This window comes from Thalassophryne amazonica, chromosome 2 (assembly GCF_902500255.1).
Source record: "Thalassophryne amazonica chromosome 2, fThaAma1.1, whole genome shotgun sequence".
Classification (NCBI taxonomy): Eukaryota; Metazoa; Chordata; class Actinopteri; order Batrachoidiformes; family Batrachoididae; genus Thalassophryne; species Thalassophryne amazonica.
Window position 1 is genome coordinate 31,758,183 of NC_047104.1, and position 27,555 is coordinate 31,785,737.

Consider the following 27,555-nt stretch of genomic DNA (forward strand, 5'->3'; position numbering starts at 1 on the left):
TTTGTTTACAGTTCAAAAGAATAGATGGCCTTTAACTACTTACGGTAGTGACCCATACAATCTATGATAGCAACATCATAGATAACATGTGGGCTACCTGGCAATTTGCACAAAGAGAGGCACAGTGACATCTGCTAGCTGCTCTCTCAAATAAAACAATGGTGGGAAATGTTTAGAAACTGCTTATTTTTCTATAAATCTAATGCTTCTCATATATTTTGTATAAGTTAAATGGACTGCATTTATATAGCACTTTTCCATCTGCATCAGATGCTCAAAGTGCTTTACAATAATGCCTCACATTCACCCCGATGTGAGAGTGCCATACAAGGTACTCACTACATACTGGGAGCAACTAGGGGATTAAGGGCCTTGCCCAAATGCCCTTAGTGATTTTCCAGTCAGGCTGGGATTTGAACAGAGGATCCTCTGGTCAAAAGCCCAACGCTTAACCACTCAACCTTCACCTCCCCCAAGTTACCAAGAAAGAAATACGCCTAAATCTAAAATCCAGGTAATACCTCTGAAGTGATTTACAAGGCATCTGACAGATTTCAGCGTGCACAACCCGTGTACACACATTACGAGAGGTTAAGGGTAACTTTCGGCAATTTCAAAACCTCATGCAAGCATACACATGCTTCCTCCTGAAGATAGCGTTAAAAAGAAAATAAAATATTCATTATGGAATCCCCCCCCCAGTAAATACACTCAAAAAAAATATAAACGCAACACTTTTGGTTTTGCTCCCATTTTGTATGAGATGAACTCAAAGATCTAAAACTTTTTCCACATACACAATATCACCATTTCCCTCAAATATTGTTCACAAACCAGTCTAAATCTGTGATAGTGAGCACTTCTCCTTTGCTGAGATAATCCATCCCACCTCACAGGTGTGCCATATCAAGATGCTGATTAGACACCATGATTAGTGCACAGGTGTGCCTTAGACTGCCCACAATAAAAAGCCACTCTGAAAGGTGCAGTTTTATCACACAGCACAATGCCACAGATGTTGCAAGATTTGAGGGAGTGTGCAATTGGCATGCTGACAGCAGGAATGTCAACCAGAGCTGTTGCTCGTGTATTGAATGTTCATTTCTCTACCATAAGCCGTCTCCAAAGGTGTTTCAAGAATTTGGCAGTACATCCAACCAGCCTCACAACCGCAGACCACGTGTAACCACACCAGCACAGGACCTCCACATCCAGCATGTTCACCTCCAAGATCATCTGAGACCAGCCACTCGGACAGCTGCTGAAACAATCGGTTTGCATAACCAAAGAATTTCTGCACAAACTGTCAGAAACCGTCTCAGGGAAGCTCATCTGCATGCTCGTCGTCCTCATCGGGGTCTCGACCTGACTCCAGTTCGTCATCATAACCGACTTGAGTGGGCAAATGCTCACATTCGCTGGCGTTTGGCACGTTGGAGAGGTGTTCTCTTCACGGATGAATCCCAGTTCACACTGTTCAGGGCAGATGGCAGACAGCGTGTGTGGCGTTGTGTGGGTGAGCGGTTTTCTGACGTCAATGTTGTGGATTGAGTGGCTCATGGTGGCGGTGGGGTTATGGTATGGGCAGGCATCTGTTATGGACGAAGAACACAGGTGCATTTTATTGATGGCATTTTAAATGCACAGAGATACCGTGACGAGATCCTGAGGCCCATTGTGCCATACATCCAAGAACATCACCTCATGTTGCAGCAGGATAATGCACGGCCCCATGTTGCAAGGATCTGTACACAATTCTTGGAAGCTGAAAATGTCCCAGTTCTTGCATGGCCGGCATACTCACCGGACATGTCACCCATTGAGCATGTTTGGGATGCTCTGGACCGGCGTATATGACAGCGTGTACCAGTTCCTGCCAATATCCAGCAACTTCGCACAGCCATTGAAGAGGAGTGGACCAACATTCCACAGGCCACAACTGACAACCTGATTAACTCTATGTGAAGGAGATGTGTTGCACCGCTTGAGGCAAATGGTGGTCACACCAGATACTGACTGGTATCCCCCCCCCAATAAAACAAAACTGCACCTTTCAGAGTGGCCTTTTATTGTGGACAGTCTAAGGCACACCTGTGCACTAATCATGGTGTCTAATCAGCATCTTGATATGGCACACCTGTGAGGTGGGGTGGATTATCTCAGCACAGGAGAAGTCCTCACTATCACAGATTTAGACTGGTTTGTGAACAATATTTAAGGGAAATGGTGATATTGTGTATGTGGAAAAAGTTTTAGATCTTTGAGTTCATCTCATACAAAATGGGAACTAAACCAAAAGTGTTGCGTTTATATTTTTGTTGAGTGTATGTTCTCATCATTCAAATGAGCTGTAATTTAGTCTCCTTTTAGTCAAGACTTTTGTAACAAATTTAAAGATGAGTTATTTTAATTGCATTATATGTCTTATTGGCATCACGCTGGGGACCAAAAGAATGTAATGAAATTAAATCTTAGTTTAATAATTTGGCATTAATGGCCCCTCAAGCAGAGCACCATAAATAGGCAGCAAATGGAATTATTTAAATCCATCCATTTTCTTCCGCTTCATCCGAGGTCAGGTCGCGGGGGCAGCAGCTCAAGCAAAGCCGCCCAGACCTCCCGATCCACACACACCTCCCCCAGCTCCTCCGGGGGAACCCCGAAGCGTTCCCAAGCCAGCTGCGAGACGTAGTCCCTCCAGCATGTCCTGGGTCTTCCCCAGGGCCTCCTCCTGATGGGATGTGCTCGGAACACCTCTCCAGCGAGGCATCCAGGGGGCATCTGAAAAAGATACCCAAGCCACCCCAGCTGACTCCTTTCGATGTGGAGGAGCAATGGCTCGACTCCAGATTAAACAGGGAACCACCTGGTTATATTATTAAAGACCAGGAACTTTAATTTACACAACCTATACTAATCAGTCTCAAATGTGAAAGCCATGAATTCTGCAATACGATTGACCAAGTTTCCATCTAAACACAAAATGAGCCACAGCAGAAATATTTACATTTTATTTACAAATATACAAGAAAATGAACAGTTTACTGGTATTTTTGAGTTTGAACAGTGATTAAATAAGTTAATTTATGGACACATTTTGTTTATCATGAGACACTGAAAGAAAGCAGTAGAATAAGCTGAAGGAATTAAATTAATAAATCTGATTTGAATTTAGTGAATTCTGAAGACAATTATTATTAAGAAAATTATCAAACAAATATATGAATATGTTTAAAGCCACTCTGCACCATTTAACAACAAAACCTTTTTTTGGAACCTTGAACAGGGTCACTTAGCTGATCCACTGAAGACGTGGTTCGATCTGATCAGCGTCGGTCGATGATGGGCCTGGTTCAGCCTTTGCAGCTTGAGCTCACTTGGGTCAGGGGTTAAACCAGCGGTTCTTCCAAGTGATCCCAAGGCTTTGGTGTCGGCTGAGTTTGTCGGCAGTGCTTGGCCAGCTTGCTCGACCCAAGAGGTGAAGGTGTTTGTTGAAAATGGTTTCTGGTAGCTTTAACAAGTTTGTTGGTACCAAATTGAAAGTCTTTTTGAATTTAGACAAAGTTGTGACTTTAACAAGTTTGTTGGTACCAAATTGAAAGTCTTTTTGAATTTAGACAAAGTTGTGACGTTACAAAAAAGGAATTGTCGCTTTTCTGTACATTTGCTTTAATTCTGAAAAGTTCCTCCAGGACGTTTTCTTATAAAAACTGAAGACTTGACGAACCTTAAAAAGCACCATCAGGCTGTTACCGTGTTATCAAAGTTGAATGAACAAATAAAACCCCGTCGTAGCTTAGCTAAATGAGGCTACAGCCCACAAAAGAAAAAAATTAAGCTTTTCAAAAAGAGAAGTGGCTAGAAGCACAAAAAAAGAGGCAAAGAAGAGCTGCAGAAGAGAGTAAAGAAACTGTTCTGCCATTTTAAAAGGGACTTTGGTCATTAAACCCTACCTATGTGGTGTATAACTTCACAGAAACTTTATGTGTAGAAGAACAGACCTGAATGAGTCAACTATTTAAAAAAAAACATTAACTATTTGTCATACTCTTTGTTCTAAGACACTTGGAATTAATATAACATCATTAAAGTCACAAACACACCATTTGGTTAAACAGAATATTCCATCCATTAAAATATTAATAAGTCAGAAAATATCACATTTAAACACAAGAGCAGTTACAAGGAACATGTGTCAGGTTAAACTGAATATATGGAATATAAAGTGTTTTGCTTGATTAAACACACAAGAAACATTAGAACTTTCATACTTGGATAAAAGAATGTGATGTTTTGCAAACTGATGCCTATAGGAGAAACTGGTTGTCAAGGCTCTGATTTTGGCCGTGTTATCTTGAGAAGACATCCTGGGACGGTCTGGGATGCCTCCAGTGTTGACGCTTTGACTATTAAAATGGCTATAACTTCCACTGGACAGAATTTCACCAATAAGTATATCTATATATATATATCTATATCTATATATATATATATCTATATCTATATATATATATATATGTGTGTGTGTGTAACTTTTATGACTCAGTTTTTGAAAACTGCCTTCTCCAGACAGATTTACCATAGAGTACCATACAGTTCGTATTTCTTAAAGATTGAGGTAAATAAAGTCAAAAACAAATCCTATGAATTGCAAATGTTCATGTATCCACCCCCTGATTTGTCTAAAAAAAAAAAAAAAAAAAAAACCTGGCTGCAAAAGTGATTATTTATTGCAAGTTCATCAAAGGGTGCAAACAACTGCGTCCAGCATACTTTATTGTTACATGGGAAACAAGGTACCAGTAGATTCAGTAGATTCTCACAAATCCAACAAGACCAAGCATTCATGATATGCACACTCTTAAGGCTATAAAATTGTGATATTAGTAAAAAAAAAAAAGTAGAAAAGGGGGTGTTCACAATAATAGTAGCATCTGCTGTTGACGCTACAAACTCAAAGCTATTATGTTCAAACTGCTTTTTTTTAGCAATTCTGTGAATCACTAAACTAGTATTTAGTTGTATAACCACAGTTTTTCATGATTTCTTCACATCTGCGAGGCATGCAGTCAACCAACATGTGGCACCTTTCAGCTGTTATTCCACTCCAAGATTCTTGAACAACATTCCACAATTCATTCACATTTCTTGGTGTTGCTTCAGAAACAGCTTTTTTGATGTCACCCCACAAGTTCTCAATTGGATTTAGGTCTGGGGATTGGGCAGGCCACTCCAAAACAATTTTGTTGGTTTGGAACCAAGATTTTGCTCGTTTACTAGTGTGCTTGGGGTCATTGTCTTGTTGAAACACCCATTTCAAGGGCAAGTCCTCTTCAGCATAAGGCAACATGATCTCTTCAAGTATTTTGACATATCCAAACTGATCCATGATACCTGGTATGCGATATACAGGCCCAGCACCATAGTAGAAGAAACATGCCCATATCATGATGCTTGCACCACCATGCTTCACTGTCTTCACTGTGAACTGTGGCTTGAATTCAGAGTTTGGGGGTTGTCTCACAAACTGTCTGCGGTCCTTGGACCCAAAAAGAACAATTTTACTCTCATCAGTCCACAAAATATTCCTCCATTTCTCTTTAGGCCAGTTGATGTGTTCTTTGGCAAATTGCAACCTCTTCTGCACATGTCTTTTATTTAACAGAGAGACTTTGCAGGGGATTCTTGCAAATAAATTAGCTTCACACAGGCGTCTTCTAACTGTCACAGCACTTACAGGTAACTCCAGACTGTCTTTGATCATCCTGGAGCTGATCAATGGGTGAGCCTTTGCCATTCTGGTTATTCTTCTATCCATTTAGATGGTTGGTTTCCGTTTTCTTCCATGCGTGTCTGTTTTTTTTGTCCATTTTAAAGCATTGGAGATCATTGTAGATGAACAGCCTATAAGTTTTTGCACCTGCGTATAACACAACGGTGGGGAGCAAGCAACGCTCCGGGCGGCCATCAACATGCCGAAATGACCAGCGAATCTCATTTTGCTCCGTCAGAAGCTTCAGGAAAGAATTTCGCCGCCACTCCTTTTCATGGCCAAGTCTTCTGTCACAATGGAATGTGCCGAAAAAGTGCTGATGTCCACCTTTTCCACAATCTCTCCGACAGTCACACGACAGTCCCGCATCACCACAGCATTCACTTTGCCAATGACCTGGTCATTTCGGCATGTTGATGGCCAACCGGAGCGTCGCTTGCTCTCCACGGTTGTGTGGATGTCTTTAAACCGGTTGTATCACTCCTTAATCTGTGTGATTCCCATATTATCGTCACTGAAAGCCGTCTGAATCTTCCGAATGGTTTCCACCTGGCTGTCGCTCAGTTTCTGGCAAAATCTGATGTGGTGCTGCTGCACTCTTTCCTTCATTTTCCTTGCAATAAAATCCGCCCAGCGTGCCGCAAATGTCCTCACGCTTGCCAGCAACTGACGCAATCGACAGGCGTGAAAAAGTCACACATACGCACGAAGGTTCAACATCGGCTCACGCAAGCAGGCTTGATTTAGAACCATCAGGTTTTTGCAAAAAAAAAAAAAAAGGTCTGATATTTTTCTAACAGACCTCGTAGTTGCAATAACTTTCAGTCCGCTAACATTGTTTTTGCTGGTAAAGTGAGCAAAGTTTAACAGTCAAAAATGTTTGTAAACCCTAAAATGAAACATTTCAGTCCCTGTCATGTGTAGTTCAGTGGTTTGTGGCAGACTGGTGGTCAGCTGGTTCTTGAGATATCACAATAACAAGCGAAAAAGGACAGAGACAGACATGCTAATCGCTATTTTCCCCAAATCTAATACCAAGGAATAAAAAGTGTAAGACAAAATACTACTTTGATGATACGTTCATTTTATTGTAAAGGCTTATTTATCTTTTAAATGTTGTACAGCCAAAAATTACAGTTCGTGTCCCCAGCTGTGGTGGATGAGTGGCACTTACCTGACAGACTGATGTGATGTTCACATTGACAATGGTGTTGATGAACTGAAAGGAAAGGGGGGGGACAAAACAACAACAATCATCAGTCTGTGTTACCTGTTTATTTTGTTTTTTTACCATTATCCACCTTTTTCCGGCCCCTTGTGTGAAATATGGGTGAGACTCCAGTATGAACCAGAACCGCTGTTTGTTTACATGTTAACCGTTTGCGCTAATCCTCTTTCTACGAGTTAGAGATGTAAATAGCAGCTTACACAGCTCAGTTGAGACAACATTACAATCCTGTTGTCTATAAATACAGAGAGGTGGGAGGATGACATGAAGAAGTGGCCTAAGATAACATGGGGTAGCATTTTTAAGTACTTTTTTAGCTCTCGCTTCAGACAGGAGGCAATGAACAATCTGAAAACCTCTGAGGCGTATCAGAACCTGCACAGTAATAAGATCGGTCTCATTCTGCTAAAAGAGATCTTGGGACACAACTTATTTATGGCCTAGTTCAAAAATAATGATGCCTAACTGCTGATTCGCATTGCATTTGTCATGAACAACCATTATTTTATTTAGCACCATCCAGATTTATCTGAGTTGCCTATAGTCTCTTTGACAGGTACTGAAAATTTCATGGAAAAATTCCGCACAGTTCCAAAGATATGCACGAAATTTACCCCAAAAATAGCACTTTTTTCATCAATTTTGTGTGACATTGATATTTAGCATTATCATTTAAAGTTGAAATAACCTTGTATTTTCTCAGTTTGTTTTTGTGCTTCATACTCACACATAGTAATACATTTTTGTAAAGGTGGAAATGTAATTTCCTAGAAAGAATATCATGTTTCTAAAGCAAGGTAAAACTGTCACAAGCGTAACACTGAGAATGAGTCCTTGATTTATTTGTGTCAAAACCTTAGCTACAATGAGGAAAATAAGTATTTGAACACACACACGATTTTGCAAGTTCTCCCACTTAGAAATCATGGAGGGGTCTGAAATTTTCATCTTAGGTGCATGTCTACTGTGAGAGACATAATCTAAAAAAAACAATCCAGAATTAAAAAAAAACAATCCAGAAATCACAATGTATGATTTTTTTAAAATAATGTATTTGTATGTTACTGCTGCAAATAAGTATTTGAACCCCTACCAACCAGCAATAATTCCGGATCTCACAGACCTGTTAATTTTTCGTTAAGAAGCCCTCTTATCCTGCACTCTTTACGTGTATTAATTGCACCTGTTTGAACTTGTTACCTGTATAAAAGACACCTGTTCACTCACTCAATCAATCACACTTCAACCTGTCCACCATAGCCAAAACCAAAGAGCTGTCTAAGGACATCAGGGACAAAACTGTAGACCTGCACAAGGCTGGGATGGACTACAGGACAACAGGCAAGCAGCTTGGTAGAAGACAACAACTGTTATGATTATTTATTAGAAAGTGGAAGAAACACAAGATGACTGTTAATCTCCCTCGGTCTGGGATTCCATGCAAGATCTCACTTTGTGGGGTAAGGATGATTCTGAGAAAGCTCAGAACTACACAGGAGGGACCTGAAGAGAGCTGGAACCACAGTCACAAAGATTACATTAGTAACACATGATGCTATCATGGTTTAAAATCCTGCAGAGCAGTAAGGTCCCCCTGCTTAAGCCAGTACATGTCCAGGTTGTTTGAAGTTGACCAGTGACCATCTGGAAGAGCCAGAGGAGGCATGGGAGAAGGTCATGTGGTCAGATGAGGCCAGAATAGAGCTTTTTGGAATCAACTCCACTTACCATGTTTAGAGGATGAGAACAACCCCAAGAAAACCATCCCAACCGTGAAGCATGGGGGTGGAAACATCATACTCTGGGGGTGCTCTTCTGCAAAGGGGACAGGATGACTGCACCGTATTGAAGGGAGGATGGATGGGGTCATGTATTGCAAGATTTTGGCAAACAACCTTCTCTCAGAAGATGGGTCATGGCTGGGTCTTCCAGCATGACAATGACCCCAAACACACAGCCAGGGCAACTAAGGAGGGGCTCCGTAAGAAGCATTTCAAGGTCCTAGAGTGGCCTGGCCAGTCTCCACACCTGAACTCAATAAAAAATCTTTGGAGGGAGCTGAAACTCCAAACCTGAAAGATTTGGAGAAGATCTGTATGGAGGAGTGGACCAAAATCCCTGCTGCAGTGTGTGCAAACCTGGTGAAAAACTACAGGAAATGTTTGACCTCTGTAATTGCAAACAAAGGCTACTGTACCAAATATTAACATTGATTTTCACAGGTGTTGAAATACTTATTTGCAGCAGTAACATACAAATAAATAAATCATACATTGTGATTTCTGGATCGTGGATGGGTCTTCCAACATGACAATGACCTGAAGCACACAGCCAGGATAACCAAGGAGTGGCTCCGTAAGAAGCAAGGCTCTGGAGTGGCCTAGCCAGTCTCCAGACCTAAACCCAATAGAAAATCTTTAGAGGGAGCTCAAACTCCGTGTTTCTCAGCAACAGCCCAGTAACCTGGCTGATCTGGAGAAGATCTTTGTGGAGGAATGGGCCAAAATCCCTGCTGCAGTGTGTGCAAACCTGGTGAGAAACTACAGGAAACGTTTGACCTCTGTAACTGGAAACAAAGGCTACTGTACCAAATATTAACATTGATTTTCACAGGTGTTGAAATACTTATTTGCAGCAGTAACATACAAATAAATTGCTAAAAAAAAATAAAATAATACATTGTGATTTCTGGATTTTTAGATTATGTCTCTCACAGTGGACATGCACCTAAGATGAAAATTTCAGACCCCTCCATGATTTCTAAGTGGGAGAACTTGCAAAATCGCAGGGTGTTCCAATACTTATTTTCCTCACTGTATATTTCCTACTCTGCTTCAATAGAATAATTATATTACTTGTTCAATAATACCAGGAACTAATGGACCGAATTTCTTTGTTTCAGGCTTCTGCAGACTAAAGAAGATACCTCCAACTGTTGTCGCAAATGTTACGCTCTAGCACATTATAGTATATATGCACTGATAATTTCTCGCAATGACTGAACCAAGACCAATAGAAATATTGAAATTCTGATATATAACCATACCTAAAATGTTAACATTTCACAAAAAAGACCACTTAAATTTTGATGATTACGTCACACTTTGGCTTCATTATTTTTGAACTAGGCCTTATCTTAAAGCATACACAGAGGCCAACAAAAGCCTTAAAGTCCCTGATCACCAAGCCTGGGTTTGAGTTTCAGCATCAGGTGAATACAAACAGCAGGGTGTTCAGGCATCACAGGTCAAGGCAGATCTCTAGGTGGGTCAATTTTGTTAATTGTAATGTATGAACTACTGTGACAGAATACGCGTGAGCCCTGATTAAAATAAACTAAGCCATATTTTTACATCTCTCCAGTTCCATTTGACAGTGATGTGTCTGCGGCTGGTTACCTGAACACCTGGAGTTGGACACTTCATTTAACAAAGTCTTTACAGACACATGAAAACACCTCAAGAATTTCTACTTTTCAAATCTGCTTCCAACATGAGTGGATGAATTTGTTGCAAAGAAAGTTCTGCTCTGCCTCCAATATCTGAATCTCTTAAAAATACCATAATTACTTAACAGGTGTAATGTGTGTTACAGACAACAAAAGAGCACCGTATGAAGGAAAATAATGAAGGGTGGAAAGAAGACACTTTCAGTTGTGGATTTTTTTTTTTTTTTTTACAAGGAAAACTGTTTAATACATTTTCAATATAGGTTCCAAATAAAAAAAAAAAAAAAGAAGCATTATCTGCGTTATGGACATCACTACATTTTCCACCACAAGTGTCAGAAATAAACATGATTATTCCAGAGGGGATCCCCAGTCAGAGGTGGTCAATGTGGCCTGGGAGAGGGAAGTCTGGGGTCCCCTGCTAGAGCTGCTGCCCGCGACCCAATCCCGGATAAGCGGTTGAAGATGAGTGAGTATTCCAGATGGAGAAACAGCCACAAAATACTTAAATGTGTTATATGCATAACAGTGACTGTATGACTCACTTCTTGAATACAGGTTTTTCGCTCTTTGTAAAACTGTAAGCAACATGCTCTTTAAAAGCTTTTGGCAATGTTACTTTGATGGTTTCATGAGCCAACCACAGAGTGACATCCTTCATGTGTGCACATGTCTACCCACATCCCCACTGTGCTGCTGACCTGACCTTCTGATATTTTAATTTGGTGTGCCAAATCAGCCATGACAAAGTTTTGTCTTAGTTTCAATAAAGTCATTAGAATTTGGGCCACAACTGGCAAGTGTTTGAAATTCTGTGAGTGGAATCCCTACATACAGACGGGAGTCTATATCACCACTCTCTAAGATGCAGTCAGCTACAGGGTGTGGCGAGCCTGGTGGTGGTGGGTGCATTTCACATGTGATGGTGGGCCCTTTTTGAACAGGTATGACCCTTCATCTGACAGTATGACTTTGTTACTGCAAATAAGTGCCTCACCATGATCCATTTCATCTTGTTCATCTGAGAGCAGCAATACAGGACATGATTATCAAGAAGTGATGCATTAGGGTTTTCATTACAACACTTTAATTACACCATTAGCCTTTAATCAACCCCATTCCTTCCCACTGGTAACAGCATCAACTCTGTGCTCCAGAAACCAAGAGAAAACCTGGTGCATAATAACAACTACAATATACATTCAGATTAAGATTAAAATACTGTGTTGTTGAACATTTTGTTTAATCTGTGCTGAATTATGGCATTTTTAGGTTCATAGTGACCAGTAGTCCAATCCCATGTTACATTTTAACTGTTCATAAAAGGGTAATACATGTTGTTGCTAATAACTAATACTACAGTGATTTGTCTTCCAGACACATGAAATCCTACCTGTTATTCTCGTGACACTGCTGTCAATCCTCGTTAGCCACAAAGTAGAGAGTTTCTTCTGTGGTCTTTTTGTCAACACAGTGAAAAGAGCACACGTATAATGTTTTAGGTGGTCTTTTAAAGTTGCATTTTTTGAAGACACATCCTTGTGGGTTTCTCATCCCTCGGTCGGCGACGGAAACTCTTAGTCCAGCACCATGTTAAAAATGTTGCTGTTGTAGCTGCAGATTTAACTTCATCTGGCTGTTAGTACAACTGCAAACAGCACATGTTCCCAAGCTGCACAAGGACATTTTTAAAATGCTACAGGAGCTGATCATCATTTATAAAACAAAACTTAACTTTCAAATAAACCGGTCCAGGAAACGAAATCCGTTAGTAAACAATGGCTCACTCCAGTGTCTCACAGAAGTCGCACCCATAATCGCTTTTACAGCAGCGCCCCCAGGAATAAGGTGGATAAATCTTGTGGCTGATTTTATCTGTTGAACTGCAGGTGTTACAGATATAATCTGACAATTTGTTTATAAAGCATTTACACACACACACACACACACACAAACACTATCTATATATGTGTGTGTGTGTGTAAACCCATATTTATCACTGCAAAAATGTTATCAGTGACAAATGTATTTTGTTAAAAAGAAAATCCTGGATAATGTTAGACTCTGCTGGTCACCTTTATAGCTCTGTGGACTTCATTTATTTGTCTTTTGGCCCCATTATGCTCAATGCTTTCCTCCACTATTCAGTATTTTTTTTCCTCTTTACCCCAATGGGCACAAAAAAAAGAAAGAAACAAACAAACAAACAAACAAACCAGCTCTGAACTGTATCACTGTTGCGCACGTGTGTTGTGAGCGACGCATACGGTGCTATCACTGCTTCTTTCATGTTGGAAAATGTTGCATGTTTTATTATTTATGCATCAACCACATATTCATGCAATCAAAAATAAATCAATGAACTTACACTGTCGAGTTCAGGAACTTTTAGGAAGAATTCAGGGTAAGAATAAGATATTCCCACGTTGTTCACTGTTGACAAACAAAACCACAGTCACTTACAAACACAAGAACACAGTGGAGAATATACTCTGTAAATGTGGAATTCATTGTTATTCCTCTTTACAATCTTTAGAGGGCAGCAAAGGCCTAAAGACAATCAGGACCAGAGAGAAATTCTTCTGTCTCCAGGCCTGATTCAAGTTAAGCTGAGGAACATGCCTCATCAGTACTTTAGCTTTATGTCAGTGAAGGTCACCTGAGCATGCTTTTACAATCTTACCCAATACTCCAATCTCCAGTCCTGCAAGCCCAGCTTCAATTTTAGAGTAGATATCGACACCACTAAAGTCTGCTGCAATGGTTTTTGTCTCCACGCCACATTTGCTCTCTGCCGGCACAAAAGTGAATACTTAAGTAAAAAAAAAAAAAAGACAAAGCACAGTGCTTACAATTAATCACAAAGACCAACAACCACCAGAGGAGCTTGTTACATCCAGAAATCATCCACCATCAGTTCCCTGACGCGGAAAGTTCCATTCAGCTGGAGTCATGTATTGTTATTATTATTTAATATTTATGTCATTCATTTAAGAGAAAAAAAACAGAAAAGCAGAAATAACAAAACATTACAAACCACTGAACGAAAAGGAGCAGATTGGAAGAACAAGTCTTATATATTCTGCCCCTTTTTTACAATACAATCTTGCAGTATCAAGCATCATTAATCAACATAATTTAACAGATTACATTTCTATGATTGTCACATGCCACCGACTTATCTTATAATTTTAACCATTATTTAAAAGATTACATCCCAAACAGATTACATTTTAAACTTCAAACATTCTAAACATTAACAGATTACATTTTTGGCTTTATCACAGCCCACTGAGTTATTTCATAGTTTCATACTTACAAAATACATCAAGTTTAATACATTTTTTAAAATAATTTAAGCGTCCTTGATTCTTTGATTTCTTTATTGAGGTTGTTCCATAATTTTACACCATTCACTGCAATACTCCGTTCCTTTATCTTGGTTCTGAATCTTGGTTTTTTAAAGACTTCTATGCCCTTCAAATTATAACTACTTACTCTTTTTCAAACATATTTTGAATGTTTATTTGTAAGGTATTGTTATTTGCTTGGTACATTGTTTGTAATAATTTCAAATCAACTAAATCATGAAATTTAAGTACCCTATACTTAATGAACAATGGACTAGATGGATCTCTAAAACGACTGTTGCTAACCACTTTTAAAGCTCTTTTCTGCAAAATAAATAAAGGTTGTGTATAAGTTGTCCATGTTGATCCCCAGATTTCTACACAATAAGTCAAATATGGAACAATCAATGAATTGTACAATGTTAATAATCCATAACTATGCAAAACAGCAATGGCTTTCGCTTTTGGTCAGGCTATTGGTCAAGCAGGAGAAGTGTGAGCTTCATGACCAAATGTCCAGCAGTTACCGGGAAGTGTGCACAAAGAATGTACAGTATTTTTAATTTCAATAATTTTAAAGCTATACTACACAGTGCAGAAATCATGAACTAATGAGAATCTAATGCAGAGCAGAAACCACAAAGTAATTAATACAAAATCATCTGCAACTATTATGTCAACAATGAATTAAATTCTCAGGCCATTTGTCAATGAAAAAAAAAAAAAAAAAAACAGCAAAGTGTGACATTTTAAAGCTTCTCAGATGTGAAGATTTCTGCTTTTAATTTGCAATAAACTACTTTTCACTGAATAATAGCATTTCTCATTCAGGATTACAAAATAATTTGCAGTGATTTTAAAGCAATTCAAACATTTTTGAAACTTTTTTCACTTTTGTGCATCATTTCTCAGTAATTTTAAGTGCTTTAGGGGCGGCACAGTGGCTTAGTGGTTAGCACTGCTGCCCCGCAGTGAGAAGGGCGCAGATCCACTTAGCCCTGGTCTTTTCTGTGTGGAGTTGGCATGTTCTCCCAGTGTTTGTGTGGATTCCTTCCCAATGCTCCAGCTTCCTCCCACTACCAAAGACATTCAGGTTAGGTGAAATGGTAACTCGAACTTGACATAGGTATGAGTGAGAGTGTGAATGTGTTTGCCTATTTGTGTCTACCCTGGGACAGACTGCCACCCTGTCCAGGGTGAATTCTGCCTCTTACACAGAGAACACAGAAAAAGAACCACTCTCGTCGGATTTTTATTGCGAATAAAATGTCTGAATGATTTGGAGCTTTGCTGCATCAAATTTTTCCAGAAACTGTGAGAGACCTCCAGGTGGACACCATTCGGAAAATTCAAATGGCTTTCAGGGACGATTTTATGGGGATTACACAGATTAAGGAGTGCTCCAGCCGGTTTAAAGACCGCCCACAGTGTCTGAAAGCACGGTGCACTCCTGTGCTAGTCAGACGACGTCCCGGATCAACAGAGCGTCCAGTTTGGAAATGAACGGCACATTCCACTGTTACAGGAGTTTTTGTCATGGAAAGAGGAGCGGAGGAATGCCGCTCATGGCACGGCACAAAACCACCTCCGTGTTGGTCTGCATGGCGCAAAGCAACGCCGTGATGAAGCCTCACAGGACATGTTGGGGCATGTCCAGCTCATGCACAATTTCTCGGATAGTCACACGACTGAAAAGCCGTCTGAAAGCCGTCCTGTGAGACCAACACGGAGGTGGTTTTGTGCCGCGCCATGAGCGGCACGGTGGCGCATCCCTCCGCTCCTCTTTCCATGAAAAAAACTCCTGTAACAGTGGAATGTGCCGAAAAAGTACTGATGTCCACGTCTTCTGCCATTGTTGTGTAAGTCAGACGACGTCCCGGATCAACAAAGCCTTCACGTTGGAAATGATCTGGTTGTTTCAGCCTGTCGATCGGCGCTCGGAGTGTGCCGCGTTCTCAGACGCTGTGGGCGGTCTTTAAACCGGCTGGAGCACTCCTTAATCTGTGTAATCAACATAAAATCGTCCCTGAAAGCCATCTGAATTTTCCGAATGGTGTCCACCTGGAGGTCTCTCACAGTTTCTGGAAAAATTTGATGCAGCAAAGCTCCAAATCATTCAGACATTTTATTTGCAATAAAAATCCGACGAGAGGGGTGGACCACTGCTCACACAAAGCCTGCTCACAGGCGAATGACGCAACCGACAGGCATGAAAAAACTCACGCATGCGCACGAAGGTTCAAGCTTGGCTGATGCAATCACACGTGATTCAAATCCATATGGTTTTTGAAAAAACTAAAAAGGTCGGATACTTTTCTAACAGACCTCGTGTATGTATATATATACACACTCAACAAAAATATAAACACAACACTTTTGATTTTGCTCCCATTTTGTATGAGATGAACTCAAAGATCTAAAACTTTTTCCACATACACAATATCACCATTTCCCTCAAATATTGTTCACAAACCAGTCTACATCTGTGATAGTGAGCACTTCTTTGCTGAGATAATCCATCCCACCTCACAGGTGTGCCATATCAAGATGCTGATTAGACACCGTGATTAGTGCACAGGTGTGCCTTAGACTGCCCACAATAAAAGGCCACTCTGAAAGGTGCAGTTTTATCACACAGCACAATGCCACCGATGTCGCAAGATTTGAGGGAGTGTGCAATTGGCATGCTGACAGCAGGAATGTCAACCAGAGCTGTTGCTCGTGTATTGAATGTTCATTTCTTTACCATAAGCCGTCTCCAAAGGCGTTTCAGAGAATTTGGCAGTACATCCAACCAGCCTCACAACCGCAGACCACGTGTAACCACACCAGCACAGGACCTCCACATCCAGCATGTTCACCTCCAAGATCATCTGAGACCAGCCACTCGGACAGCTGCTGAAACAATCGGTTTGCATAACCAAAGAATTTCTGCACAAACTGTCAGAAACCGTCTCAGGGAAGCTCATCTGCATGCTCGTCGTCCTCATCGGGGTCTCGACCTGACTCCAGTTTGTCGCCGTAACCGACTTGAGTGGGCAAATGCTCACATTCGCTGGCGTTTGGCACGTTGGAGAGGTGTTCTCTTCACGGATGAATCCCGGTTCACACTGTCCAGGGCAGATGGCAGACAGCGTGTGTGGCGTCGTGTGGGTGAGCGGTTTTCTGATGTCAGTGTTGTGGATTGAGTGGCCCATGGTGGCGGTGGGGTTATGGTATGGGCAGGCGTTTGTTATGGACGAGGAACACAGGTGCATTTTATTGATGGCATTTTGAATGCACAGAGATACCGTGACGAAATCCTGAGGCCCATTGTTGTGCCATACATCCAAGAACATCACCTCATGTTGCAACAGGATAATGCACGGCCCCATGTTGCAAGGATCTGTACATAATTCTTGGAAGCTGAAAATGTCCCAGTTCTTGCATGGCCGGCATACTCCCCGGACATGTCACCCATTGAGCATGTTTGGGATGCTCTGGACCAGTTCCTGCCAATATCCAGCAACTTCGCGCAGCCATTGAAGAGGAGTGGACCAACATTCCACAGGCCACAATTGACAACCTGATCAACTCTATGCGAAGGTGATGTGTTGCACTGCATGAGGCAAATGGTGGTCACACCAGATACTGACTGGTATCCCCTCCAATAAAACAAAACTGCACCTTTCAGAGTGGCCTTTTATTGTGGGCAGTCTAAGGCACACCTGTGCATTAATCATGGTGTCTAATCAGCATCTTGGTATGGCACACCTGTGAGGTGGGATGGATTATCTCAGCAAAGGAGAAGTGCTCACTATCACAGATTAAGACTGGTTTGTGAACAATATTTGAGGGAAATGGTGATATTGTGTATGTGGAAAAAGTTTTAGATCTTTGAGTTCATCTCATACAAAATGGGAGCAAAATCAAAAGTGTTGCGTTTATATTTTTGTTGCGTGTATATATACAGTGAGGAAAATAAGTATTTGAACACCCTGTGGTTTTGCAAGTTCTCCCACTTAGAAATAGTTGAGAAGCTTGAATCTTCGACTGGACTGGGTTTCTTGATGCGACGAAGTTTCGCTTCAAATCGCAGAAGCTTCCTCAGCTAAAATTCTTGCTCTGGTGGTCTGACATCTGTCTTGACTCTTGTAGAGAAGAATAATCAAGAAGTCACAAAAGCTGGAGTTTTAAACCTAAGTTTAAACCTAAGTTTAACCTAAGTTTAAACTTAAGATGACTGTCAATCTCCCTCGGTCTGGGATTCCATGCAAGATCTCACTTTGTGGGGTAATGATGATTCTGAGAAAGCTCAGAACTACACAGGAGGACCTGGTCAATGACCTGAAGAGAGCTGGGACCACAGTTGCAAAGATTACATTAGTAACACATGATGCTGTCATGGTTTAAAATGCTGCAGGGCAGCAAGGTCCCCCTGCTCAAGTCAGCACATGTCCAGGCCCGTTTGAAATTCACCAATGACCATCTGGATGATCCAGAGGAGGCATGGGAGAAGGTCATGTGGTCAGATGAGACCAGAATAGAGCTTTTTGGAATCAACTCCACTTACCATGTTTAGAGGATGAGAACAACCCCAAGAAAACCATGCCAACCGTGAAGCATGGGGGTGGAAACATCTTACTCTGGGGGTGCTCTTCTGCAAAGGGGACAGGACAACTGCACCGTATTGAAGGGAGGATGGATGGGGTCATGTATTGCGAGATTTTGGCAAACAACCTCCTTCACTCAGTAAGAGCATTGAAGATGGGTCATGGCTGGGTCTTCCAGCATGACAATGACCCCAAACACATAGCCAGGACAACTAAGGAGGGGCTCTGTAAGAAGCATTTCAAGGTCCTGGAGTAGCCTGGCCATTCTCCAGACCTGAACTCAATAGAAAATCTTTGGAGGGAGCTGAAACTCCAAACCTGAAAGATCTAGAGAAAATCTGTGTGGAGGAGTGGACCAAAGTCCCTGCTGCAATGTGTGAAAACCTGGTGAAAAACTACAGGAAATGTTTGACCTCTGTAATTGCAAACAAAGGCTACTGTACCAAATATTAACATTGATTTTCACAGGTGTTCAAATACTTATTTGCAGCAATAACATACAAATAAATTATTTAAAAAAAATCATACATTGTGATTTCCAGATTTTTTTTTTTAGATTATGTCTCTCACAGTGGACATGCACCTAAGATGAAAATTTCAGACCCCTGATTTCTAAGTGGGAGAACTTGCAAAATCGCAGGGTGTTCAAATACTTATTTTCCTCACTATATATATATATATATATATATATATATATATATATATATATATATATATATATATATATATATATATATATATATATATATATATATATATATATATATATATATATATATATATATATATATATATATATATATATATATATATATATATATATATGGCAACGATTCATCACATTTCAACCAAGGGGTTGATGGGGGTCCCAGCCATGTTTGACAGCCTTGTAAACAAGCGTCTGTGCACCCTCTGCTGGGCAAACTACATATTGACACAATTTCCAACAACCAAAGCATTTTTCTGCATTGTTTATTCAATAAAATAAGAGTTTTTATATCTGTAAAATATTATCAGCCAACCAATATATCAGTCGGGGGTCACCACAACAGATCAGTTGTTTCAAGTTCACTCTGTCCTCTAACTTTCTCTGTCACACCAACCACCTGCATGCCCTCCCTCAGCACATCCATAAACCTCTTCTTTGGCCTCCCTCTTCTCATCCTGCATGGTGGCTCCATCCTCAGCATCCTTCTCCCTTTATATCCTGGGTCCCTCCTCTGCACATGTCCAAACCATCTCAATCTCACCTCTCTGACTAAATCCATATAATAAATAAATAAGAAGTGGGTGAGAAGTTCTGCTGTTATTAAAGGCCCTGTCACACCTTGATGATTTAGCCAGCATATGCTAACTGTATTAAAAATGCTGGCATAAGTCTAATAAGTTAAGTTTAAGTTTTTTATCAGTTAAAGGGACACTAAAGTTAAGCTCGCTGATACACGTCCTAATACGATGAGCTCCTTGAAAAGTTTTGGGCATGGTGAAAATTTTCAACGAATGCCAGCATGACTCATACGTCCGGCACATGCGGGACATAAGTTGTAGGTAAGTTATGCGATTGTTGGCACACATTTCTTGTAATTTACTCATAACTCTAAATACGTCCATCGATCAGTGCTATGAAATGGAAATTGTGAAATCCAAGGAAAATTTGCAGGGGGTCTGGGGGCGTTGCCCAGCGTGCAACTGGCGCTTTAAAAGTACAAATCATCACAGAGTTTCATTATTCAGGTCTGTGATGACCTGATCAGGTCCGCTGATCAGACCTGATCAGAAAGCAACCGCTCAGCGCTTTGAAAGTTTAGAGTTACAGCACTCCATTCATTCATGGCAGCGTTTACCACATCCAGATGACTCATCAGCATTCTGTACACAGTGAAAATGGTCCACCAAGATAAAAAATAAAAATAATAAAATAAAATAATGTTAAATTACTCTGTTTCTGACCCACAACATGCAGTACCGACCCGAACCACTCAGTGGAAACGGAGCTGTCGGCATACGCTGGATAATTATCAATTATCTAGAATAGAATTTAAAATTCTTCTTCTTACTTATAAGGTTTTGAATAATCAGGTCCCATCTTATCTTAGGGACCTCGTAGTACCATATCACCCCAATAGAGCGCTTCGCTCTCAGACTGCAGGCTTACTTGTAGTTCCTAGGGTTTGTAAGAGTAGAATGGGAGGCAGAGCCTTCAGCTTTCAGGCTCCTCTCCTGTGGAACCAGCTCCCAATTCAGATCAGGGAGACAGACACCCTCTCTACTTTTAAGATTAGGCTTAAAACTTTCCTTTTTGCTAAAGCTTATAGTTAGGGCTGGATCAGGTGACCCTGAACCATCCCTTAGTTATGCTGCTATAGACGTAGACTGCTGGGGGGTTCCCATGATGCACTGTTTCTTTCTCTTTTTGCTCTGTATGCACCACTCTGCATTTAATCATTAGTGATCGATCTCTGCTCCCCTCCACAGCATGTCTTTTTCCTGGTTCTCTCCCTCAGCCCCAACCAGTCCCAGCAGAAGACTGCCCCTCCCTGAGCCTGGTTCTGCTGGAGGTTTCTTCCTGTTAAAAGGGAGTTTTTCCTTCCCACTGTAGCCAAGTGCTTGCTCACAGGGGGTCGTTTTGACCGTTGGGGTTTTACATCATTATTGTATGGCCTTGCCTTACAATATAAAGCGCCTTGGGGCAACTGTTTGTTGTGATTTGGCGCTATATAAAAAAAAAATTGATTGAAAAATTGATTGAAGGTGTGACAGGGCCTTAACAAATGGAATAACAGGTCTTTGGACTGATTGTTTGTCACAGGTGCAGGAAGCACAGTCCAAGAAATGATAAAACTGCATGAAGTTGCCCCTCAAAAAAAAAAAAACAACAGCTATCCGTTCAGTCATTTATCTGTGGCGATCATCTTCAAAAGACAAAAAGCAATTTCATTCAAACTTTTTGGATAAAGTCAGCGGGCCATCCTCTTGTAACAGACTTCACAGGCCAAAAGTTAAGGTCAAATCAGAGGCCGTCTAAAATAAATTAATGACCATATCTCAGAAAGTTGATGAGATACTGAAATGCGTCTTTCTACACAAACGGATGCTTTCCTGTGGCTAACAAATGTATCAGACCTCTGACAACAATGATGTCAAATGACCGCATCAAGCAAAGTCAAAGCATTAGCTGGCGATGGGGGGGTCTATAATCACCTGGACGCCATGTTTTCAAAGTGTCATTTTATGTGAAGTTATTCTGTTAAAATGTGAAACACTTGTGAAATGAGCTCATTTGACAACCATCTGCAGGTAGAAGGAAACGCTCCTGTGTTATGACCAACAAACCACCATAGAGCAACTGAATTTGTTTTCTTTATATTAAACAAGGAATCCTTCAGTAACAGGCAGAGCATCTGATAATGCAGGAGAGTCTCCTGCAGCAGCTCTGCTCACTCCTGGTAGTTCCTCAGTTTGAAACATTGCTTTGGTTTGGGGTTGTTGTGCGTGACGATGTAGTAGACGTGTCAAGGCATATTAGACGTGGGTCTGAAATAATCCGTAGTTACAGCTCTGCATGGACCCAAACAAATGGAGATGGCACTCCTACGTTTGCACCAAAGATACTTTGACTTTGAGGGCGGTTAAGGTTTGTGTTCCGTGATAACGTAAACCGAATCAACCAGAGGGGAAAAGACTAGCCACCTCCCTCTTAATTTAGTTGCGTCTTCCAGTTTCTTGTTGTGGCCTTGCAAGCAGAGTTGTAACACCGGAAGAAAACAGTTCTCTATAAGAAGCAGAATCAGCTGTCATTCCATCTATTTCCTGAGTCCAGTTATTCCAGTTAAGTGTCACAGGGAGCTGAAGCTTACCGCAGCAGTAATAGGGCGATCGGCAGGCGTCACCCTGGACATGGCACCAGCATGTCACAGGGCTGACACATGTAAACAGGAACACTTTACACGCACACCTACGGTCAATTTAGAGTCACCAATTCACCGAATCTGCACCTCTTTGGAAGTGGGAGGAACATGCAAACTCCACACAGAAAGAATCAGGTGGGAAGTGAACCTGGAATGTTCTTGTTGTGAGGCAATAGTGCGAACCACTAAACCACTAGTTGGTTGTGAAAATTTTGGGGGGTTTGTCCTTATGGGTGCACATATGCTGAAAGATACAAAACCTGGCCAATGAGTGTTTCCAGTGCTTCATGTTTTAAAGTTTGGCTTGTTTGGATCAACACCATGTGAAACAGAGCCACTCAGCTTTTCAAAAAGGGTCAAGGAGTAAAACCATTTGAAACTTCAGATTAAATGGAGAAATACAAAACCAAATACTGTTCCAGCCAAAACAAATCTTACCATTAATTGTCCTTTTAAGGCAACACCTGTGATGATAGATCAATCTGTTTGGCTACACACTTTATATTAAACAACAAACATAAAAACAAGCAACTTTACCGATTGCCTTTGAAACATCATCCAGCTTCTCCTGAGAGCGGCTGATCAGCACGACAGCAAAACCTCTGCGGGCGAGCTGCCAAGACAAAAGCACGTACATGTGAATGTGCACATCCGCAACTCCACCAATAACATGCACAACAGTTATAAAGCTTAATAATTTACACACAAAAAAGCCAAACAAAGTTTGCGTTTACACCCTCATATTAGAAAAAAAAAAAAAAAAAAATCAGTTGGGGAGATTTGAAAAATGCAAAAACATGCAGTCAGTTTGAACCCAAATTATTTAGTGTTTTATGTGGTCAGCTTCATTTAATTTGTTAATACGTATTAATCTATTCTGGCATTTCAGGTAACATATACCAAAAAAGACTAGAAAGGGAAGCCACCAAGACACCCAAAACAACTATGAAGGAGTTATAGGCTGTTGTATATAAATAAATTAAATTAAGGTGACCACATAAAACATCAAATATCTTTGGTTCATATTGTCTGCAAAGAAAAAGTAAGAATTACTGCAGGGATTTTGTTTTGTTTATTAATTTGCATTTCCCATATCATCCCAGCTTTTTCTGATTTGCCGTTGTATAACAATCACATTACAGATAGAAGATCAATAGGGGTGGGATCACAAAATCTTAAATTTCCTGAATCTAGTCAATCTTACCTCTTCGGCGTAGGCTTTACCAATTCCATCTGTAGCTCCTGTCACAACTGTATTTAAAAATAAACAGATTGGTTTAGCTAGACTGCACCTCATACAGCTCAGAATCATTTCAAATTTAGATAATTAAATGCAACATAGATGTGTGTCCAGGGGGGGTCTGGAGCACCACTGAGCCCTCATCACTGCAACATGTATCAAAGGAGGGCCTGTTTGTCATTGTACATACATATATACAACAAATTTTGTCCTTTGCATTTAACACATCCTAATTACAGTTACACATAATCGATATAATAGACAAAACGATATAAGTTACACCATGTCCAGAACACAATCGAGTTATTGATCAATTATAACTGGTGTTAATCAGTGAAATCTGGACTTTAATTTACTGCATGATTAAGTTTTATTTCTACACTCACCCATTTTTACACAAACACCAAAAAGTAGACAGGGGAAATACACAAAATATTTACAGGATGAACAGATATAGCCCAAGGAGCAGACTCAGCAAAATAATTTTGTCAGAAAAATGCTAATGTCACATTTTTGTTCATGGTCACGGTCAAATATCTTTATCCCAGAGACATTTTATGATGATGTCTGTTAGAGTCTGAGATATCGTAAAGGACAAAGAAGATCCTCTTACCATCACAATGTGGTACGTTTACAAAGAAATCAACAGAAATGCTACAGCAGCACAGAAGACAAGTTACAATCTCATTTTACAGCACATATTGTTCCACTGGCTTTTACTAGAAAGGAATTCTATCCTGATAATCTGAAAGAAGCACACAGTAACGCAATTTGAAATATTTGGTGGTGAGAGACGATTATATGGAGTGTGTGTTGAGAAAAGGATCAAGTCACCTCGAAATTAGAATTTTTCACTCTACCCATTGGATCAAATCATAGCCTTCCACCCGAATGATTTCAGGCAAATCTGAGATCATCATCTCAATCTACTAGTGTGTTTTTTTCCAATGCTGTTAAGATATTTATGAAGTAAGCTAATGTCCGACTTGGTTTTTCTAACCATGTTTGTAGCTTTCTGGCTTGTAACGAGTGTGATACGCGATCCGGACCAAGTGTCATGGTAACGGTCCGATATGGGAAAATATCAAACCAGAAATCTGCCGATCAGAGAGCGCGAAGCATCGTATCCATATAATAAAGTAGGCCTAGTTTTATTTAAAATCTTTACATGAATAGATATTTCTCACAGAAAAGAAAATTTAGCATAGGAAAGTCTCTTCTGTTCATGCTGTTACACGGCCGTGGGAGACACTCTGCACGCTTAATTGACATAATGACTTTCTAAAGACACTTTTAACTTCATGTCTTTAGAACAAGTCTTTTTTCTGCACAAGATCAAATCACATTGAAAGGATGATAGATAGGTTAAAAAAATTGCTGTAACATTTCACAAGGTGGCACATTCTGACTCAAATTTATCGTTTGTGCTGGAACAAAGACAGTTCCCAGTCACATTAGCCTACAATCCATCACCATCAATAAGTCACAAGGACAAACATTTGACTAAGTAGGCATCTACCTACCCTCTCCAGTATTTTCACATGAATGGCTATATGTGGCTTTTTGCAGAGCAAGGTCACTTGCTGATTTGTTTGTTAACTTCAAAATAAGGACTCATAAGGACTAATAACACAGAATACTCTCTATCCTCAGGTGCTATAAACACTAAATATCTCAACATTGCCATTTTTAAAACATAACAACTAAATGGGCCAAATAATAAATACAATTATTATATGGCTGCGATGCTATGCATAGGGCTGGGTATCGAAAACTGGTTCTTTTTAAGAATCGTTAAGAAATTATTCGATCCACCGACATCAACAGCCTTTTTGTGTAACAAGTCCCTTATCGGTCTTTCAGTTCACATTATGCCGGAGCGGTCGTTGCTTTTGAGGGTGTTTATCAGGAAAATGATCATTTCGCCCTGTGACCCTTAACTGGAGTAAGCAGTTGGAAATGAGTGAGTGAGTGATCATTTCTCTACATTGATTGCAGATCTGCTGCTTCTTGAAGCAACGAAACGAGCCTCGGCTTCGTGCTTTTCAGAAGTGGCAGTTCCGCAATTTCTTCATTAACCCATTTAAAGATGTCAATAGTGAGTCACCTTTGTGTGGATTAAAGTCACTAACTGGGACACTTGTCTTGTTGCAGGCAAGAAACGAGAATCGTCCTCCATTTGGTTTGCACAGCTCCAAACGCTCCACAGTTCTCTGCCATGGAGATTTCAGTCAGAATTAATAACTTCAAAATGAATCACCATTTTTAAAACAAATGACACTTCTTTCCAAACGTTATATGAATTACATTGATGTTGATATGCTGCGCAGCCAGCTGCATGAGTTCAGCTCAGAGTCTATGGAGAACATTTGTCTCAATATCTGAAAGGAAATACGTTTGACAAAAACAACAGATTTTATTTATTTTTATGTCCAGAGATCTAGGATCCACCATGTACAGATCTTATTTATGCCCAGAGATCAAGGATCCAGTGACCAAGTTCATATTTATTTACTTTAAGAGTCAAAAAAATGTTGTTGACATAGAAAACCTGTAAAGCCTACTGTACCTGTAAAGTACACAGAAAATTCACAAGAGGTATTGATAAGAGAATCAATAAGGAATCAGATCAATAAGCTGAATAGATAATGGCATTGATATCAATAAAATCTTACCAATACCCATCCATAGCTACAAGCGCTCCGATTGTCTGATTACAGGTGGGTAGCGCTGCAGCGATATTGATTATTTTAGTAATCGAGTATTCTATCGATTATTCTGCCGATTAATTGAGTAATTGGATAAAAAGTACTTTGCGTTTTTAAACATCAATAGTACAGGGCTCTCCCTAATCAATGGCACAATGTCATTGCACCACCATGCAGATGGTCAAATTTCTGTTTTCCTGGGTAATTATTTTTTCACATCTTTACAATTTTTGGATCTTTCCCGGGGTCAGGGGCTCAGCACTCGTCACACTGGGAGAGGTGTGACGATTTACCCAAACTGACCCCAACAATTTACCTAAACTGACTCCAAATGACTAAATGAAGTACTTTTATTAATTTTCAGAAATGCGCTTCATTCTCAAAACAGTATATGAAGTGCTCTCTCTCTCCCTCCCTCTGTCCGCCGTCTCTTTATCAATCAATCAATCAATTTTTTTTTTTATATAGCGCCAAGTCACAACAAACAGTTGCCCCAAGGCGCTTTATATTGTAAGGCAAGGCCATACAATAATTATGTAAAACCCCAACGGTCAAAACGACCCCCTGTGAGCAAGCACTTGGCTACAGTGGGAAGGAAAAACTCCCTTTTAACAGGAAGAAACCTCCAGCAGAACCAGGCTCAGGGAGGGGCAGTCTTCTGCTGGGACTGGTTGGGGCTGAAACAATAAACAAAGAATGTTTAAAGGAGACCTGCATTGAAAAAAATGCAGTCAGATTTTTTTAACAAAAAATGACTTACATTTACACATGAGATCCTTCTGAATGTAGATCTGTCATTCAACGGAGAAATCTTCATTTGAAAATGACAAATTTACAGCTAATATTTAGCCCTCCGCAAATTGTCCCTCTCATCATGGACGCTGCCGAGATGTCACGGACAAGACCCTCTCCCAGCATGCATTGCACCAATTGTAATTTGTGGATTTACGTCAGTTTGCATCTGCACCTTTTTCTTGTCTTATACGGAAGGATCTACTTTTTTTAAAACTTCATAATGTCTTGCAGCACGTTTGGTGAGTACACATTTCTTTTATTTGTGCTTGAAAATTATTTTGGGGGACTTTTTCATACGCCCGTTTGATTGAGTGGTGTCGCAATGAAAATCTATCTTTCGCCTCCGGTACCATCGCGGGATATGGAGGCGAGACCCGCAAAGAATCCCAGTCATTAAAAATATATAAACCTCTCTCAGCGTACATGGAGCTCTGGGGCTCCGATTGCCGAGACGTGCGGTGCTGTGGATTTTGCCGCAAGAAGTCTGTCCTTGCAGCAACAGGTGTACCGGCC

At 40.5% G+C, this 27,555-nt stretch overlaps 1 protein-coding gene across 1 annotated transcript in view; it reads right to left on the reverse strand.

Moving 5' to 3' along the window:
- The window catches only part of hsd17b12b (hydroxysteroid (17-beta) dehydrogenase 12b), a 132,667-nt gene that overhangs the window by 74,942 nt on the left and 30,170 nt on the right, over nucleotides 1-27,555 (reverse strand). The window contains exons 2-6 of the mRNA XM_034184696.1: nucleotides 23,504-23,550; nucleotides 22,837-22,912; nucleotides 13,133-13,240; nucleotides 12,818-12,882; nucleotides 6,948-6,992 (exon numbers count right to left, since the gene is read on the reverse strand). Coding sequence (XP_034040587.1) covers nucleotides 6,948-6,992; nucleotides 12,818-12,882; nucleotides 13,133-13,240; nucleotides 22,837-22,912; nucleotides 23,504-23,550 — 341 coding nt within the window. The remainder of the gene's footprint in view (nucleotides 1-6,947; nucleotides 6,993-12,817; nucleotides 12,883-13,132; nucleotides 13,241-22,836; nucleotides 22,913-23,503; nucleotides 23,551-27,555) is intronic.